Source organism: Loa loa (genome assembly GCF_000183805.2).
Source record: "Loa loa unplaced genomic scaffold supercont3.219, whole genome shotgun sequence".
NCBI classification, from domain to species: Eukaryota; Metazoa; Nematoda; class Chromadorea; order Rhabditida; family Onchocercidae; genus Loa; species Loa loa.
Window position 1 is genome coordinate 56,625 of NW_018108399.1, and position 13,372 is coordinate 69,996.

At 31.6% G+C, this 13,372-nt stretch overlaps 4 protein-coding genes across 4 annotated transcripts; 3 read left to right on the forward strand and 1 right to left on the reverse strand.

Annotated features, from left to right (window-relative positions):
* Positions 1-110: 110 nt before the first annotated feature.
* On the forward strand, positions 111-467 carry LOAG_08054 (hypothetical protein; the record flags this gene model as incomplete). Its single annotated transcript, XM_003143586.2, has 1 exon — positions 111-467. One exon carries the CDS (start codon positions 111-113, stop codon positions 465-467), a length of 357 nt encoding a protein of 118 aa, XP_003143634.1.
* A 1,063-nt stretch (positions 468-1,530) lies between these two features.
* On the forward strand, positions 1,531-6,368 carry LOAG_08056 (hypothetical protein). Its single transcript, XM_020447604.1, has 11 exons — positions 1,531-1,608; positions 1,783-1,937; positions 2,708-2,829; positions 3,097-3,289; positions 3,385-3,477; positions 3,666-3,844; positions 3,934-4,192; positions 4,639-4,839; positions 5,040-5,295; positions 5,757-5,953; positions 6,069-6,368. Exons 2-11 carry the CDS (start codon positions 1,788-1,790, stop codon positions 6,276-6,278), a joined length of 1,860 nt encoding a protein of 619 aa, XP_020302183.1. The 5' UTR covers positions 1,531-1,608; positions 1,783-1,787; the 3' UTR covers positions 6,279-6,368.
* A 907-nt stretch (positions 6,369-7,275) lies between these two features.
* LOAG_08058 (60S ribosomal protein L27) lies at positions 7,276-9,540 on the forward strand. The gene is made up of 3 exons (XM_003143588.2): positions 7,276-7,449; positions 8,208-8,302; positions 9,031-9,540. The coding sequence occupies exons 1-3, from the start codon at positions 7,294-7,296 to the stop codon at positions 9,188-9,190; spliced, it is 411 nt and encodes a 136-aa protein (XP_003143636.1). The 5' UTR covers positions 7,276-7,293; the 3' UTR covers positions 9,191-9,540.
* LOAG_08059 (hypothetical protein) lies at positions 9,509-10,371 on the reverse strand (the record flags this gene model as incomplete). The annotated part of the gene is given in 3 exon segments (XM_003143589.1): positions 9,509-9,662; positions 9,675-9,810; positions 10,317-10,371. 3 exon segments carry the CDS (start codon positions 10,369-10,371, stop codon positions 9,509-9,511), a joined length of 345 nt encoding a protein of 114 aa, XP_003143637.1.
* Between the last annotated feature and the right edge of the window lie 3,001 nt (positions 10,372-13,372).

Below are 13,372 nucleotides of genomic sequence, written 5' to 3' on the forward strand. Positions count from 1 at the left end.
TGTGTATATGTGTATGTGTATACGTGTATGTGTATGTATGTATACGTGTGTATGTGTATGTGTGTATGTGTACGTGTGTATGTGTATAAGTGTATATGCGTATGTAAAGTATGCAAAATATATTTGTTGAAAAATCCCAATATGAAGTATACATATATATATATATATATATGCATGTATATGTGTGTGTATATGTATATGTATATGTGTATGTGTATGTGTGTATGTGTATGTGTGTATGTGTATGTGTGTGTGTGTGTATGTGTACGTGTGTACGTGTGTATGTGTATGTGTGTATGTGTGTTGTGTACGTGTGTATGTGTACGTGTGTATGTGCTTGTGTAAAGTATGCAAAATATATTCCGATAATAACCAATAACAAATTACAAAATTTAAAATCCCCAAAGAAAATTAACCTGATATATTCTGGTGCAATGATTAAAAAGTTCATAGTGAATCTGATTTAAATCAATGTCGAATAATGGAAAAGATCAAAATATGTAAATGCAAATAAATGATATGATATTGTTACTAATTATTAATATAATAAATTAATTAATTAATAAATTGAATAATACCATTTCGTATCTTTCACTTGTAATTCCATTATGTAAATAATCCGCTATAAATTACAAATATTTCATTTCTCAAAAAATCGCTCAAATATTTTTGATCAAGAATAATGATTGTATTTGATTAATCTCTCTCATAAATGAGAATTGTCTCAATTGATTAATTGCTAATAAATTTTGATAAGAATTGATTGAATTATCTTTGGTCACTTCTCTTCGTTCATTTTTATCTTTGGTCATTTTTTACTATTTTGATTAACTTCTAATTAGGAACAAAAAAAAAAACTATCCTAAGCCTATCAATAGTCAACTTGTGTTTGAAAGTAATTCTGCAGTCTTTCATTGAAATAGACTTCGAAATGCATTAATTGTGTATATTGAATATTTAAAAACTGAATTTAATATAATGGAATTTCGAATTTTGGATTTGTTCAATACATAATAATTTACATTTCTTCATTGAATTATGTCTATCTTTCTTATTGTTGTAATATTTCTCGATTAATTCCTAATAAAATATAAAGTACTCAAGTAAATTTTTCATTTCTTGTATTACGAAGGTATTGTTATTTCAGCATTTTAAAATGATAGTTTGTTTTTCTTTTTTCTGTATTTCACACAATGATAGCATCAGGCATTTAAAAAAAAAAAAAAATTCTGGAAAGAACAATTCCGAAAACATCCAAATAACTATTTTTTCTTGGTCAACAGTTATTCATCCGGAAGTTTAAAGATGGGAAAAAGAAAAAAGAACGAAAAAAGAATTTATAAGAAGTCCATGAAGAAAAACCGTTCAACTGTTCACAATAATGTTCATCCACCGGAAATGAATATGAAACTTCGGGATCCTCATTTTCATAGAGGGTTAGTAAATTGATATGTCGTAATCGGGGTTCCTTTCAGGAACGGAATGGAAATCAGGTTTTCTGGATTTTGTCGAACTTTCTGACATGTTTTCCTATTTTCAGTGTCCGTCCACAATCCTTCTTTTCTTCCCGGGATCAGTAAATTTTCAGTCCAATCGAAATACTGTGATGTAAGTTAGCACATAGATTTTAATTTGCAGAGATTTAATTGACGTATCAATGTTTGTCGTGAAATGAGTTTGAGAGAGAGATATTATGACATTCATGCAGTAACTGACAATAGTACGCGTTATATTGTTATTTAGTACTTGTCTGGTTTTATTTGTATGTTGCTTCTGTTTCAGAAAAAATGACAAAACGTCGACCGAAAAATAAAAAACCAACAGGTTTAAATCGTTTTTTGGGAAATTGCTTATTAAATGAACGTGAAAGATTACGTCAACAATATCGGAAAAAGCAACAAGCCTGTAACACCGAGAATATGGTTGAAATAAATAAGGTTAAACTTTCTTTCTATATGTTACAAATGCTATTTTGTAGTGTTTGATTAAAACCAAGAAGCATGTGGAGTTAGGAGAGATAAAAGATGTGTAAGGAAAAAGTAAGATTAAGTTATCTGCTAGAGGTAGGTAGATAACGTCAGTTACAGGTAGTCAATCGGTGCTGTTAGGTAGCATGAAATAAGGATGGGTAGAAAGGTAGATAGTGTTAAGTAAGATAAAGTGAAAGTGATAGAATAGATATAGGTAACATAACATAGTTCAAGATAAGATAGGGAGAAACGATTTCCAGGTGTGATAAAGGAGCTGAATAAGTGATATTTAAATGATAGCATAAAACAATTTGAATCAAGCAGATAACATAAAGTAATGTAAGGTAGGTGTTGATAGTATCTAGTAGCTTATAATAAGAGTATGTATTTGATGTAATTTCGCAGCGTTAAACATATATGTACCGTAATGTAGCTTGAGACAAACGTTTTCCGGATCAGTTTGTTTTTACTTTTATTTTTGCTTATAAGAAAAGATGCGCAAATCAATCTCTTCGTGTCTACTTTTGTTATTCCCAAAAAAAAAAGAAAAAATTGGTTGATATACTTGCGAACTTTGTATGCTGCATTTCAGATAGTGATGTCATTCGTTTTGTGCTAGCATTTTCATATGAAAGCATTCTGACTCTTTTGTACTAGTCCTTCACTACATAAATTTTTCTAATATCTTATCAGTTTATTCGAATTTTCTGGTTTCTTATAAATGTTCATTTTTTAAGCTTGTCACCCAGAATATTGATTCCGTAACCGATGAAACTGGTCTAGAAGAATTCCTGGCCAAAGCGGAACTTGCTGGAAAGAATTTTGCAACCGAACGAGGAGAATTTCGTATGCTCGATTTGTAGGTTTTTTTTTCGCTCTTGAAAACAGTGAAATTTTGAAGCATGACAGACTTTTAGTTGATGCTTTGCTCCTGATGAAAAATGAAAGAAAAATGCGGAAAGTTGACTAGAACTCTTATCTGTATGTAGAGAAGAAAGCTCCTACTGTGAAGGCATGTGAACTCTTTTAAGCTAAGTTTGTTCAACTGTGTGTTTATAAGTGAATTTTAGATTCAACGTTTTTGTGTTGGAGGAAAATATTTCTTTCAAATCTCGTGTATTTTAAGAGAAAATTCGAAAGTGATTGTAAATACCATAAATACCGCTCATTCAATGGATGAGCTATATAAAAAGTACGGTGACCGATTACGGATTCCTCGTCGACCACCGAAACATGCATGGGAAACGGCGCATGATTTAACGCGATTGGAAAATGAGTATTTTCTGGAATGGCGTAAAAATCTTGCCGAATTACAAGAGGTAGATTTTTTCTTACTTTTCAGATATACCGATTTCATCCCCCACTTTAAAATTCTGGTTTAAAATATATTTTCTAAGACTGTCGAGTTTTTCAGGATCATGGTGTACTGTTAACTCCATTTGAGAGGAACCTCGAGCTATGGAGACAACTTTGGCGGGTAATTGAACGAAGTGATATCGTCGTTCAAGTTAGCTTACCTTAAGAATATTCTGGAATGCATTCTGAATTTGTTCATTCATTTTCGACTTTCAGTTCGACCTGTAATAAATAACAAATATTCAGAATAGAGTTTCAACCCAATAAACAAAAATGTTTATTGCATTTTTCATCTTTTGAGAAGTAGGGTATGGTATTATTACATTTTTTCTTATTTAGATTCTTGATGCTCGCAATCCGTTGTTATTTCGGAATTTGGATTTGGAAAAATATATTAAGGAGTTTGATGCCGTGAAGCAAAGTATATATTTGATCAATAAAGCTGATTTATTGTCGAAGGAGCAGATGGAGTCGTGGAGGAAGTGGTTCTTGGAAAATAATGTAGATGCTGTTTTTTGGTAGATTTTTTGGATTAAAATTGAGATTTTAAGATATATTTGGATTTTTGGGTTGAAATTCTATTCTGAATATTTGTTATTTATTATAGGTCGGCTTTGGAGCCAGAAACGGACTGTACCAGTAACAAAGTTATAGAAGAGATGAATGAACATGACGGGAATGAATTATGTAGCAGTTCAGATGAAAGTGAAAAGAAAGCAGAGAATGGGGGGCAGGATTCTGATGAATCATCTGGCAGTGTAAATGGCGAAAATGGCGATGGCAAGCAAAGAAATAGTTCTGGTACGGAGCTTTCACAAAATGTTGATGTTCCAGAAGAAAAAATTCCGATTATACGTCGTGCTGCGGTTAGCTGTTCCTAATTTTAATTGTTAATTATACTTGTTAATATTTGATTGATTCATACTTCTCTCAGATCTTTAAAAAGTATTATGCAAAGCTTTATACCAATATGCTATGCTATGCTGTTACTTGTCTTAGCCAGCACTTGTAATTTGAACTAATTCATTATTTCGAATGAATTAAATATTGCTATAATTTATAACACTACTGAATGCTTGGGAACTTATGCTAGGAAATATCTCTCGAATTTAAGTGGAAGCTTTTTAGCTCTGATGCTCATATATTGATTTGTGTGTAGTCTTAGATCGATCTACTTGTTTAGATGACTTTCGGTTAATTGAATGTAACCTTTTTTAAAGAACTGCAAAGTTTCTGGACAACATAAAACGGAACTTTGCGAGAGGATTTACTCCTTTTTAGGTGGTTCTTTCCTGAATTTGCTGTTTTCTAGGAGTTGATATCATTTTTCAAATCTCGAAGTCATATCGAAAGAGATGATATAGGAAGGCGTCCTCTTGTTGTCGGTATGGTTGGTTACCCAAATGTTGGCAAAAGTTCTACGATAAATAAGCTACTGAATCAGAAGAAAGTATCAGTATCGGCTACGCCTGGGAAAACGCGACACCTTCAGACACTAGTGGTTGATAAGGAGGTATTTAAAACTTCAATGACCATTAAAATTTCAACCAATTTTTTGAAAGTTTAAATGGGTCAAATTTTCCCAGAAATTCGTCGATGAAAGCATTCATGAATCTTCTTTGATATGTGAAGTGACATTTGAAATATGCCTCAGTCGACTCACCAAAAAATAAAATGAAATCTCTAAGTGATATAACTCTGGGCTGTTTTTAGCTTACTTTATGTGATTGTCCTGGACTTGTGATGCCATCATTTGCGTTAAGCCGAAGTGAAATGATTTTAAATGGAATCCTTCCGATTGACCATATGCGCGAGTACTTATCACCTGTTGAATTACTATTAACACGGATCCCACGAAGGTATTTTGAGAAAATTTATTCTGTGATGTTGACGAGCACCGATGATGATGATGATAAGGAAACTCTACTTAGTGCGCATGATCTGCTTACAGCAATTGCATTTATCAGAGGTGTATTTTTTTTTTTCTTTTTGGCGTCCTGAATTTCTCGGGATATGTTGTAAAGTGCTGTACTTTCAGTGTGCATGGATGTTAATCTAGATGATCAATGGCCTGTATTGCCTAATGCGCTTTAGATCTAATGATACTTGCAAAGTTCATACATTATTGTTTATTTCACTTGACGCAAACTATTACTCTTCCTAATTAATGACTGCTTCAAATAATATATGCTCCGTTATTATAACTATAACATCACCGCGTAGTGAGGGTTTTTAATTTTGAGAGTTGCTACATGTAAGGGATACAAGTTCTTCGTGCATAACTCTCTCGACACTTCATTTCAACTTTCTGAAATTAATATATTCCGCGTTGAGAAGTGTTCTTACAATGTTCTGATTGATAATCATACGTCAGATTTGAGTTTTTAACACTTCAAACACATATCGTTGATGTTAAGTGCATTGATTTAGGTTATATGTCATCGTCTGGCGTAGCGGATTGTTCACGAGCAGCACGTTTAGTACTGAAAGATGTTGTAAATGGTAAAGTTAAATGGGTTGCTGCACCACCAAATGTAAACCAAAAGGAGTTTGATAAGCTAACTTACAATATTTTGGATGAAGCGAATTCAATGAAATCGAAACCAAATAGTGGCATTATGCGACAGGTGAGCGCGTATTCAGTTTGCTATTCCATTGCAAATTTTGCATGAAATTTATAAGTTCTAAACATTTTTTGAATTTTTTCATATTGAATATAATTTTTATTTAATTTCGTTACAGCTTGAAAAGCGTCATTTGTTGCAAGATATGAAACCATCAGACAAACTCCTTGATGAACAGTTTTTTCTTGGTTCAAGCAGTAAGGCACATATTCGTTCCTTGCGTTCTATGCCAAATTTCGCGCCATCGCAGGGGAATGAAACTCGACCATCGAAGAAACATTTTAATAAAAATAAACACGAGAAATTACGAAGGATTTTTGTTGATTAATCTAAGATATTCCCACAAGCAAAGGAATTATTCTAGTTTCAAAAGTTCAGGGTCTTTACGAATCTCAACTCTGATACTACTATATCTAAGGCTGAGCACTGTTACTTCAGCAGTGTTTTTCCAGACTTATTAATTGTTCTATCCTGTATGCTCAATAAAGTCTTTAAATTAATAGTTGTGCATTTGCAAGAGTGTCGCTTACTGCTAACTCTTCGAATTTATGTCGCAAGTTTTCGCAACCTTCTTCATGATATTTGGCAAGCAGAAAATGTGGTAAGCTTGGTTTGCTGCATTAGATTGCATTCTTCAATATCCAAAACATCTTCAATTCCGATCCTGGAGCATTGGTAGCAACAGGTCCTGTCTTCTTTCTTTATGGTTGTTCCTATTTTTACAAAAATTATTTGCCGAATGGAATTATATAAGTATATCAGAGGGATAGTTTTGTGGAGAAGTCTTGTCGTGGAAGTGCTTCTAATTAAAATCCTATTCTTAATATTAGTGAAAATTCAGATGTAAGGTATTTTGGGTTACTGTACTGTCTCTAGAAAGATTTAATTCCTTAATTCCCTTATAGGATAATTGAGATATTTATGATGAGTCCGTTTATTTATATTAAGTATATTTCTCCATGCAATAACACACACATTGGAAGTACCGAAATCCCACTCATCCTTCAGTGGGAGGTCTCAAGATATCAGAAAAACTGGTGTGGGATTCGATTTTGCATCGTGGACGAGTTGGTGCAATGTGTCTAATTAGACACATGGTCCGTGGTGTATCGAAACCGGTTCATTAGGTAGAGCTAGTGGTATTGTAGGTGCGGAAGGTTGAAATAGTTTCCAATTCTATTTTGTTTTCATTATAGGTCGTGTATGCGTGTGTTGCATTGGTCAAAATTAAAATATCTCGCAACGTGAGCATACATCCATCATTATGACTGTCAACTACTCTAACCCCTCCATTACAGTATTTTCCTTGATGATTCGGTAGTTTCAGGATAAGTGTTCCTAAAATGGGGAAGATAATGAAACCCGGGAAAGTGGTATTGGTATTGGGTGGGCGTTTTGCTGGTCGAAAAGCAATCATCGTAAAAGCGTATGATGAAGGATCATCTGATCGTGCATATAGTCATGCGTTGATTGCTGGCATTGATAAGTATCCATTAATGGTTAGTTTACTTTGCTATAATTTTTAAAAGGAATGGAAAAGAGGATAGAGATTTTTCGCATTAAGATTGCTACATTATTTGTATTTCTCATATTTACAGTAATTTTGATAATAGTCTGGAATTCTTCTCCTTCAATGGTAATTTACAATAATACCACATCTTCATTTTCTTCTTTGGATTTGAAGCAAGAGAAGAAACAGTGAATTCTAAACTATCCACGGAATTTTTTTACCCGGGTTTTATATCACACAAAAAATCGTTACTGAAAAAAACAGAATGAATCATACTAAAGAAAGGTTTCTCTATAGATTTATTTAACCTTGAATCAGTTTTAAGTTTTTCAAGCACAGCAGTCGTGTGAATGATGAGAAAGCTAGCTCGAAAAGATCCATTCAGTTTCCGTGTGGGCAAAGCTTTTTAACTCTGACGCATGTCTGTTTTTCTTTTTTTTCGCAGTTTCCAATCAATTTTCGGCAAAAAATGGTAGTTGATTTGACATTTACAAATTCCATAACCAATGGAAAGTACTTTAACTTTGCATTTCACTTGTCCTACTGCTTGAACGATGCGATGCACTTTTTTCGCATAATAAAAGTTACATAGCCGAAACTTGTGAGCACCGACTTGTTAAATCTTTCATCTGAAGGAATGTAAGAATTTCCGACAAATTTACTGGGAATTTTCTGAATTGTGCGGCAAGACGACAAGATCTTGATTTGTTTTTTCTCGCTGGGGAAAAAAAACGAACATAATTTCAGGTAACAAAACGAATGGGTAAGAAAAAAATCAAAAGCAGAAGCAAATTACGTCCATTCGTTGGTATCGCTAGTTATTCTAACTTGCTTCCAACTCGGTTCGTTCTAACTTACATTACGTTTGCAATTTCCGATATTCGTTCCGTACGTAGTAGTTATCATTTCACCACTTGACAAATTAAAATTAAATATGAACCGATTAGGTAATACATTTATAATGTTTTGATTCAGTTTTAGTATCTCGACCGAAACTTGCATGAAAATAAAGATTTTTTTAAATCTGTTTTTGTCCTGGATGTTCATGTGGAGGACTCCAGAATTCTGCAGAAAATGCTATTGATGTCTGCATTAATGAACACGTGCAGTCTAAGCAAAACGACCTTTAACAGTGATATCTCAGTTATTTAGGAAGGACAAAGTCTGGTTGATAGAACCTATGAAAAATATGCGAATGATGAGCAAGTTTTGCCCGAAAAAGATCCATTAATTCGCCATGTGGGCTAAGCTTTTTAACTCTGACGCATATTTGCTGGTTTTATTTTCAGCTCTCGATGCTGTTTGATTTAGCAATTTCCTTTAAATAATTGGTAGAAGGAAGGCAGCTTGATGTTCACTTTAATTTATCTTTTGTGTTGTGCAGCGCGAGAATTTAGTAGTTTTCAGCTTCTAAATACCTATATTATCAAAGTTTCATTGGTGGGATGGAAAGGCTGCACTTGCACAACAGCAAAAATCAAGAATTTTGAAGATATGAGATGGAATTATTCAAAATTTGCTTTGTACAGATATTATGGTCATGTAAGATGTTATGCTGTTTAATTTTTAGATATTCGGTCGATGTAATATTGGACAAGAATTTGGTTAACAAAGACGTTTTGAAAGAGCCTGGAAAAAAACGACGAGCACGAATGGAAGTAAAAACAAAATTTGAAGAACGGTACAAAACTGGCAAGAATAGATGGTTCTTCACTAAATTGCGATTTTGAAAATATTTTACTACAATTTTGTTGCTTCACTGTAAAATGAGAATGAAAATTTATTGGTGATGTAGTCATGCGGTTAGCCTCTCAGATTGACGTAAAGGATGTTGAATTTAAATTACCACTGCAGCTGCCATTACCAATTTTTTTTGTAAGCAGTGTTCCTGTAAAGATTAAACGTCATCAGCATGCTCGGTTTACATGTTCATTGCTATGCTAGCTACATTTTAATATTGGTATCACATGTATCGTCACTTTCTGAAGTACTTTATATCCGCGTTGTTTATTTCATTGATGAGCAGTAAAGTCAACAAGATTACGTATTTATGTAAGAACTCGCACAAATGGTAGTTTTGTTAACTTGCTGTACAGCAAGGCGTTACACTCTAATGATCCTTTGCAAATGCATCGTCGAGGACGTTTGGTTTGGGTTCTGTAGCCTTCGAATCTCTTACATTCCAGTTTTTCGACAAAAAATCTGGAAATTCACATTTTTTTCAACGAATAATCAAGATTGTGCATTGGTCGAAAAGCCGGAAGTTCAATACTTCTTAGCAGATTATGTAACGATCGGATTTCATCAGTGACGATGATCAGAATTTTTCTCCCTTCCCCAGATGAACTTTCTGAATAATCCGAAAATTAATATGAGTGGTCGTAGTTTTTATTCCAAATTTTTCACTCGCAAAAAAGCATACCAGAGAATAAGGCGCAGTTTTTGGGATTTAGCAGGACATACACAATATGATATTTTGCTATCCAACGGATTCTCACTACCATTAGCAGGATTTTTACATGGATAATTCTATTCTAGCTTGTGGCTTTAAGAATTTATTGTAGCGTTTATGCAAAATATAATCATTTAATTATAAAAATAGTAGTAATAAAATCAAAAGGACAAAAAAAATTTTTTTTTTGTCCAGACTATAAAATGAAAGGAAAAATGAAGAAAATACACATACAGACATATATATACTGTGAATTTGCAGCGTAGAAGGAAGAGGGAAAATGAAAAACTGAAATTAATAATACAAAGAAGAAATGATGGAACAAAACTGTTATTATAATTAAATATTAGAGTAACATCAAAATTAATCAAAATAAATATAGAGATAGGGTAATTTTAAGAGACCGGGATTTCGTAGGTAATTTAAATGTCTATCATGATACTTCTTCCCATCATCCATTATTAATTTAGGCTTGTTTCAATCATTTTCTTCATTGCTTACTTAATTTGAATTTTTGCTCAATGAAACTAATCAATACAATCCTAATCAACGAAGTTTTTCTTCTTTCCATTTCCCCTCTCCCAAAAAAAAGAAAAAAAGAGATTTTGCTTTTGAAAAATAATTCCACATTCTCTTTCATTACTAAACTTCAATTTTGTAACTGAAAGAAAAACTATATATTATCTTAAAGTCTAAAAAATAAAAAAACATTTGTAGTCAAAGATAGTGAAAAGAATGAAATGGCACGTCAGCGGATGATTACTGATACTGGGATTTCAGAAATTTTTTTTTTTTCGAGAATTAATGAAGAACAAAAATGTATAAAAAATGCGAAATTGATAATACTATTTGGTTGTAATTATTCATAATCCGTAAATGTAATTATGGACAAATTAATTACTACCAAAATAAAAATGAATGGATTGGGAGAGGAGAAAGGAGGGAAAGAAAAAAAAAACATGGAGCAAAAAATTACTTTATCTGTAAAATTAGCAAAAGAAGTAAAAATTTTTCGTATCAATAAAATTTTACAAAAAGTTTAGAAAACAGAACGAAAGAAAAAACGGTTAATTCCAAAAGGAAAGTCTTTTATTTGATGAATAAATACACCTAAATTAATGCTGAAAAATTAGTCATCCCATGAAAAAAAAAAAGTGTGTACAGATTGACAGATGGATAGATTATAATATTGTAACAATTGCACCTAGACATCACAAAAAAAAAAAAAAAGGAAAAATTTGAGGAAAGAAAAAGTATGCCATATGATAATAGCGCCTATTTCAATGTAAATAAATATAATTAAATTATATCATCATCAAAATAGTGAAATGAGTAACTGGAACAAATGAAAGAGAAAAATAATAATTAATAATAAAAAATTGAAACATATATTATGAGCAGTGAGCAGAAATATTGCTTTTTTTTTCTTTCTTTTCTTTCAATTTTTTAAATCAAAGTAAGATTTGACAAAAAAAAAGAACTCCCCTATTCTTTTTCCTACTTCCTCCAAACTCTTACTTCCTCCCTGTTTTTTTTTCTTAAATTTTATAAGAAATTTCCTAATTTTTATTTAACTGTTTTAGCAATCATTGCAATTACATTCAAATTGTGGATAAAGTTCTCATGTATATTACAATATTATTACCATAAGGTAATGAGCGATAGCATTTCAAGCATCTATCTCATCGTCGTTTAATAATAAAAAAAAACAAAAAAAAAAAAAACAAAAAATTTTAGGCAGAATTTTGCAGAAAGAAAAAGAAAATAATTTTTCTTTCTTTACAAGAAGCAAAATCATACATAAATATCACAAGAACAGTGAACTGTTTGAAAAACAAAGAACAGAAAATTGATTCATGAAATTTACTTTTGATGCAAACTTTTTAGGATTCCTTCGATGAAAGGAATGATGAATATCGGAAATAAATTAGGATCAAAAATTTATCCAATAAAAAAAAAAGAAGTGTACTACCCGAAAATTTATTTGCAAAGAAAAAATGCTCAGAAATTTTTGGACAAAAAAAAGAAATATTCGTTTTTCAAAAAGAGCACTGGAAAAAGTAGTTAAGAAAAAAAAAGAGAGTAAAGAAATGCTTTTCTTTCGAAAATGTTTCATAAATAAAATTATTTAATTATTTGGATGACTGATTAATTAATAACGGAAGAAAAACAAAAGACCGGAACAAATAATCAAAAAGTTAAACGGCAGCAGGATAACAGGAATAATGATGATTACCAGTCATTCAATTCATTAATAATAATAATAATGATTGGCAAGGAAATGAAATAACGGATCACTATCATTATCGTTATTATTATCAGAATCAATCGAATCAATTTAGAATAAAATTACCAGACGCGTCTATGAAATTTGTAGACATATGTCTTTTCACATCAATATAAAGCTTTTCCTCTTTTTGCCGTGTGACAGTAATGATGATGATGTTGACGATCACGATGACGAATCGATGATGATTAACATGCAAAGGACTGGTTTAAAAATTAAAAATCTCGAATAAGAATTATATTCTGAGAAACCAAAGCTCATTTTGTAACTTGTTCCATTACCTTACTGAAATGTTTTTCCTTTTTTTTTCATTTCACTAACTTTTAGCTAAGTGATAAATGAAAATTTCACCTTTTTATAAAATAAAATATTCCATGGGGAACAAACACCACTACTGAAAAAAAAGACAAAAAAAAAGAAAAAACAAAAAACAAAAAAACTAGACAAAATTTCCAACATATTAAAGCCAAGCATGATTTCACTACGAATCTCAAAACTAGAAATAGAGAAATTTCACTATGGATGGATAGTCATTTCACCTGGATACTGAAAAACTAGAACTAAGTCAATAAAGACATTACAACATATAATATTAAGAAAAAAGAAAAGTGAATCCTTGCAGTGAAGTACGAATTTTGAATCTATTCGCTCTAAACAAATTTGAAAATTAATTTCATTCAGAAAATTTAAAAATTAATTCTATTTTCATTTTTACTACAAAAAAAAAGGACTGAGTCAAATTAGAAAAATGAAGCGTCAGAAATCTTAAAAATTTTTCAAATTGTAAAATTTCGAAATCCCATTACAAAAATAATCACAATTTAAATCGTTACAAAAATTTAATGAATTGAGATACCGGAAGAAAATGAAATTCATATCAATTAATTTCATTCATCAAAACCTATAAAAATTGGAAGAATGTTGCAAAAATTTCCCATGAAAAAGGAAAATATAGGAGAAGGGAGAATAAATAACTAAAGAAACGAACGAACGAAACAACTATTTTAACAAACCAAAATATTTTCACGTGATGATAACGCTACTGAACGTTAAGAACCGTTAATGACCCGTTATCATAGATATGCAAAAGGTGACAAAATATATTTAACACACCGTGTCAAATAGTCCGACAGTTTGGACCCATGCTACATGTGTGTTTCACATTGTCGAAAA

Coding starts and splice junctions, on each gene's coding strand:
- LOAG_08056 (XM_020447604.1), top strand. CDS start 1,788: ATGACAAAACGTCGACCGAAAAATAAAAAACCAACAGGTTTAAATCGT. Junction 3,290..3,384: donor ATCTTGCCGAATTACAAGAG/GTAGATTTTTTC, acceptor CGAGTTTTTCAG/GATCATGGTGTACTGTTAAC. Junction 4,840..5,039: donor CACTAGTGGTTGATAAGGAG/GTATTTAAAACT, acceptor GGCTGTTTTTAG/CTTACTTTATGTGATTGTCC.
- LOAG_08058 (XM_003143588.2), top strand. CDS start 7,294: ATGGGGAAGATAATGAAACCCGGGAAAGTGGTATTGGTATTGGGTGGG. Junction 7,450..8,207: donor TTGATAAGTATCCATTAATG/GTTAGTTTACTT, acceptor ACATAATTTCAG/GTAACAAAACGAATGGGTAA. Junction 8,303..9,030: donor TCTAACTTGCTTCCAACTCG/GTTCGTTCTAAC, acceptor TTTAATTTTTAG/ATATTCGGTCGATGTAATAT.